This window comes from Pyrus communis, chromosome 15 (genome assembly GCF_041283825.1).
Source record: "Pyrus communis isolate YQ-2024b chromosome 15, ASM4128382v1, whole genome shotgun sequence".
Classification (NCBI taxonomy): Eukaryota; Viridiplantae; Streptophyta; class Magnoliopsida; order Rosales; family Rosaceae; genus Pyrus; species Pyrus communis.
Window position 1 is genome coordinate 10,036,054 of NC_142579.1, and position 5,989 is coordinate 10,042,042.

At 35.4% G+C, this 5,989-nt stretch overlaps 1 protein-coding gene across 1 annotated transcript; it reads left to right on the plus strand.

The window, feature by feature from the left end:
- Window positions 1-214: 214 nt before the first annotated feature.
- Window positions 215-5,770, plus strand: LOC137748334 (IAA-amino acid hydrolase ILR1-like 6). Its single transcript, XM_068488478.2, has 5 exons — window positions 215-805; window positions 1,423-1,548; window positions 4,080-4,373; window positions 4,466-4,594; window positions 5,114-5,770. Exons 1-5 carry the CDS (start codon window positions 281-283, stop codon window positions 5,501-5,503), a joined length of 1,464 nt encoding a protein of 487 aa, XP_068344579.1. The 5' UTR covers window positions 215-280; the 3' UTR covers window positions 5,504-5,770.
- Window positions 5,771-5,989: the final 219 nt, after the last annotated feature.

The following is a 5,989-nucleotide window of genomic DNA, read 5'->3' on the forward strand; positions in this document are numbered from 1 at the left end:
ATTATATAATAGAAATATTATTTCCCCCACGTGCTTAAATTCCCTCGTCCGTCAATGATAAAAATTTTCAATATGCCAATTTCATTATATAAAATTATAAAGACATTTAATACACTAATTAGTATTCCGAACGTACTGAAAATCTCTTCTTCTATTACCGTCTTTTATCCCCACGTGCTCAAATTTCCCCATCCCATTACTTCTACTCCCCTCATCTCTCTCTCTCTCATAATTCCCACACAACTCCATCCCCAAACCCTCTCTCTCTCTCTTTCTCAAAATGAATTTTAATCAAACCAAAACAAAACTAATCTACACAAATTCATTATTAATAATCTCCATCTTCGTCCTCGGTTCGATAATTTCACCCGCCGAGACGACGCCGTCCGGCGATCACAGCCACCCGTTCTTCGAGCTCGATGACTGTTGCCCCAGCTGCAAGGCAAGCCCCGAAGCTCGAAAGAATCTGAGCCTCCAAGCGCTAACCTCTCCGCCAACATCACCGCCGTCGTCGTCTCCTCAGAGCTGTGAGGTTTGGACGGAGGCGTGCTCGGTAGCGGTTTTGAGCCTGGCGAAGCGACCGGATAACGTGGAGTGGTTGAAGACGGTGAGGCGGAGGATCCACGAACATCCAGAGCTCGCTTTCGAGGAGTTCGAGACGAGCCGGCTGGTTCGGGATGAGTTGGACCGGTTGGATATCGGTTACCGGTATCCTTTGGCTAAAACCGGAATCCGAGCTTGGATCGGAACCGGCGGTCCGCCATTTGTCGCCGTCAGGGCTGACATGGACGCCCTTCCAATTCAGGTATTTTTTTATCTTGTTATTTTTTTCACCTGAAGTTGAATACAGGTGTCTGCAGTGTAGACGAAGCTTGAACCGTTCTTTCTTTCTCTCTCTCTCTCTCTTGTTTTTTTTTCCTTAAAATAAAAAATTGAAAATCCTTTCTAATTTCAAATTTTGAGAAGAATTTGAGATAAAGTATCTTAGATTGGTTATGCGTGCAATATACTTGCATTTGAATTCTAATATTTGACAAAGAGAAACAAATTTCAATTTCATAAAACATCATAGGTCGAAAAATCGAATATAACTTGAAGTATTTCAAGTTTTTATTTTCCTCTTTTAATGCTAACACAAAAATAAAAGTTCAGGAGATTGTACAAATGTCGTTTACTCTAGTTCTTGTATACATCCTTTATTCGATGTAGATTGTACAATGAATACAAACATACTTATCTTAGATTCTTGAGTCAGAGAAGTACATGTACAACAAAGAATGTGTACTATTAAAAGGTAGAAAGAGAAAATATGAATGATATTCGTCAGGGAAACAAATTAAAATATCGGCCCGACCTAACACATTGTGAAAAAAATATATATGTAAAAGTAAGCTCTAATGTGGGAATATTAATTATATATAGGAAGCTGTTGAATGGGAGCACAAGAGCAAAGTAGCCGGCAAAATGCACGCATGTGGGCACGATGCGCATGTGACTATGCTAATTGGCGCTGCCAAGATCCTGAAGAACCGTGAACACCTTCTGAAGGTAATTTGGTTTAACAAATGATTAATAATTTCTTGCAGCAATTAGTTACATAATCCTTAATTAGTTAAAAAACAAAAAACAAATTATATCAGATGAAAAATTAAAGAGTTCTAAATTTTTTATGCATTTGCAAGTTACGGCAGAAAAGATAATTAAAGGTATCGACCTTTAATTTAAAGGACACTGTCCAAACTCACTTTGTCCAGATATGGCAGAATGAATTTGTCTTGTTATACCTGACTTCGGTTACCGTGGCCAAGAGGATAGGGGTGCCCTAGAAACTGTGGCCATGAACACGATTCCCAATGTCATGTTTCACATGTGCTTCATTTCAAAGTTTTTTTTGTTGGTTCTTCCATATAAGTAATTAAATTGAAAAAAAAAATGAGAAAGCTGATTTTCTCTTCAATTTATGAAAAGGTTCTTCTGTGCTACAAGTTTTGATGGCCTAGATAGATTTGAATTATTGTTTTTATTTTAATTCAATAAATTCAAATCATCCAATAATCGTGTTATTTAGTTCTACGTAGCATAGAAATGAAACTCATTATTGGAATCCAAGTTATTATTGTATTTTTAGTTAACATAATCTAATTGATTTTTAATCAAGTAACGCATATCTTTTAATTGACTTGTGTTTTTTGTATCCTGACTTCCATGTTTGAGCTGAGACAAGTATTCCTTTTTTATTTGATACTTTTATCATATGATGGTGTACTTTTTTTTTCCCTTATAAAGAGGATTAGTTAGTAGCCAGAAAAACTCACAGTTACATTTCAGCCTCTATAACTTCATTTTGTTAAGAAAAAGAATAAAGGACTACACTTGAAATTTATTGTGTCAAAGGGTATTCTATTTCTGTTATTCCCAAACTTTCACTTAGTGGAATAATTATTGATGCTTTACTAGTTTTCAATTGATGCTATTATTATTAAACACGTAGTCAACTAATCTGGTTTCCTTTTCTTTTTCTTTTTCTTTTTCTTTTTTCTTTTCTTTTTCCTTGTGTTGTAGTTTTATTTATAATTACTAGTATATGGGTATACATAAAGTGTGTGAGAACATTTTTTATTTTTGTTTTTTGAAATAGAAGGAGATAGGAAAAGAGTGATAGAAAATGTGGAAGTGGAAATTTTTTTTTTTTTTTTTAATTGGATATATGTTAGGATTACATGTAGGTGAGGTTTTAAAAAAAAAAAAACAAAATTTGGTTGTGTGAAATTACATTTATGTCCCATAATTCTTATTCATGTTATTTTTTAATTAAAGAGCTAAACTGGTAATTTCATAAGATTTTGGTTGACAATAAGTGTTTTATTAATCAGTAGAGATTTCATCAAACTTGAGGGTATTTTAGACTTTTTAAGTATGTAAAGTAGCTTTACATGACTAGTGGTTTTTAATATGACATTGATTCCCTGTCTGTCCTCTATGGTAGCTGGTCGTAGGCTTAATAAAACGATTTTAATTGCTATGTGCACCTGCCCGCCCAAACTATACGCGTGTAATTAAATTTCTCTATTATTTTTATAAAAATATGAAGAAAAACTTATACATAAAGGGATATTATATTCACATAACTTAAACTACTTTTTCACATTTTTTTTTTATTTTTTTAATATTTTCTACACACTATTAATACTTAATAGAAAAATATTAAAAAATTAAAAAGATGTAAGAGAATAATTTAGAATGTGTGAATATAATTTCTTTACATAAATTGCTTACATCGAGAAGAGTAGTAATAAATTGATTGCTAAATTGATTAGTCGTCCTTTAACTAGAACTGGACTTGGACTGGTAAAGGACCACATAGATTTCTATGGACCATTTCTCATGCATGGAGTTATGCACACATTATTTTTTATATTTTAATAATTTATGTTAAAAATTTGTTAATTTATATTTTTTTATTCTCGTTTATTTTTTTTATTTGATAATCGGAAATTAAAAAGTATGTGAGAAAGGTTAAAAATGGTGTGTGAATCTTAGGGGCTTGGTAGGTCAGCTATGAGTATACATGTTAGACTGTTCAAGTTTTTGCATTTGGCGTTGGCTTAAAAAAACTGCTCAATACAATAAGTTAATAACATGATTGCCAATTTGAGGTTAAGATGCTTGTTCTTAAGCTCTAATGGAGAATAAATTAGTCGTTAGCACAGTCTATGTATACGTTAGCCTCGGATGCCATTAACTCTGTGGAGAGTGAAATGACATTTTCTCATCACATTAGTTTTTCTCGACCAAGAAAAATTTCGGTGGGCTGTTTTAGTTATGCTACAATGATGATTAACATAAAAAAAAAAAAAAATCAATTAAAAAGATGACATATCCTGAAATTTGAAGATTAATTTTCCAGTCACATGTCATTTTTTAACTAGACTTTTAGTCGTCCTATCGTCAAGTTCTACCCAACATATTCAGTTTTCGTTGTTTACATCATCTATAAGCAATGCTTTGAATTATACCGGAAGTCTTAAGTTGATTCGACTTGACATATCGCTTGACAATATACATCTCTGCATGCACAGGGAACTGTAATATTGCTGTTTCAGCCAGCGGAGGAAGCCGGTAATGGTGCAAAGCAAATGATCGGAGATGATGCTTTGGAGGATGTGGAGGCCATATTTGCAGCTCATGTATCCCATGAGCACCCTACTGGCGTCATCGGGTCAAGGCCTGGTCCTTTGCTAGCTGGCTGTGGCTTCTTCAGAGCTGTTATCAGTGGAACCACCGGCTCTACTGACCCTGTTTTGGCGGCCGCCACGACCGTCATCAGCTTGCAGGGCATCGTATCCCGTGAATCAAACCCTTTGGACTCGCAGGTTCGTTAGGTTATCTCTCGACATGGCAAAATTGTAATTTGAGAAGAAGTTACTGAGATAAACCCTAACATGTTGTTTTACCATGCACTCAGGTTGTTTCCGTAACTGCATTCAATGGAGGCGAAGATCTTGGGATGATACCCAACACTGTGGTACTTGGTGGTACTTTCAGGGCTTTCTCCAACACAAACTTCTACAGAATTCTTCAAAGAATTGAAGAGGTTTGTAACTTTTTATATCTTCTCCACCTTTGGTTCTAGGGGGGCTAGCTCAAATTATCATTGCTGACCACATCACACATAGGAAAATAACCCGTGACCTATTTCTCCCTCTCCTCGCGGACGGGAACAATAGAGATAAAGGACAAGCGTGCATTAAACCCGCGACATGAAAGTATTTATATTTATCTTATAAAAATTAGAAGGATAACTTGATATAACGATTCATCTCCAGCTTTTGTGTACTTACGTAAGAGAATAACGTACTTACACTTAAGACGTCACAGTGATGGTATCTTGATTCTATCATACAAATATCATATGTTTAAATGTCTCGTATAAAAATGTAAAATGAACTTGAAATATCACAATCACGATGTTTCAGTTGCATGAAGCTCTTTTATGTTAGTAAACGCAATCTAAGTAGGTTCTTCAATTCTATTTGGTAGATACTTGCTTTTATATAACGTTAATCATTGCCATCCTAAGTTGACGCAGTTAATCTGCATTTTTGGCAAGCAGGTAATTGTGGAGCAAGCAAGTGTTTACAGATGCTCAGCAACAGTGGACTTCTTCAAAAACCAGAACACCATCTATCCTCCAACAGTGAACGATGAGAAAATGCATGAGCATGTGAGCAAAGTGGCCATCGATTTGCTGGGCCCCACCAACTTCAGGGTGGTGCCACCCATGATGGGGGCGGAGGACTTCTCGTTCTACTCGGAGGTCATCCCTGCTGGCTTCTTCTACATCGGGATCAGGAACGAGACCTTGGGCTCCACACACACGGGCCACTCTCCTTATTTTTTCATCGACGAAGATGTTTTGCCAATTGGGGCTGCAACTCATGCGACAATTGCAGAAAGGTACCTCAACGAGCGGTCGCGGGTGACCACAGACGGGTTATTTTAAATAAACCCAGCAGCTAGGTCAAATGCTATTGGTAATGATGTTGTCTCAGATGGGCACAAGGAATCAAGGATGATGTGCTCCTTAAATTTTGGGTGCTTAATTAATTAGGATCAGGGGACTAAGTATAGGGTAAGATTTGTCCCTCTTTTCTTTGATGCAAAGGTATCATCTAGTAGAAGCAGCAGCATTTTCTGCGTATTAGAATGTTGTTTGTAAGTTGTAATATTTTTAATTCAATAATGTTATTCTTACTATAATTTTATACTACATTTTTTTACCATCTTAGGTGGCAAATGAGTTGAACAGCCACATCATCTAAATTAATTAGCATTTAATCAAAATGTTAATCAATAATTAATAAAAAGATTATTGATTAAATGATAATTGTGGTATACGAGGAGTTTTCATCTTCCACCTAAGATTATTTAAGTGTTTTAATTAATAAAAATATTGAAATTAAATGATGCAACTTGTCTAACTCATCTG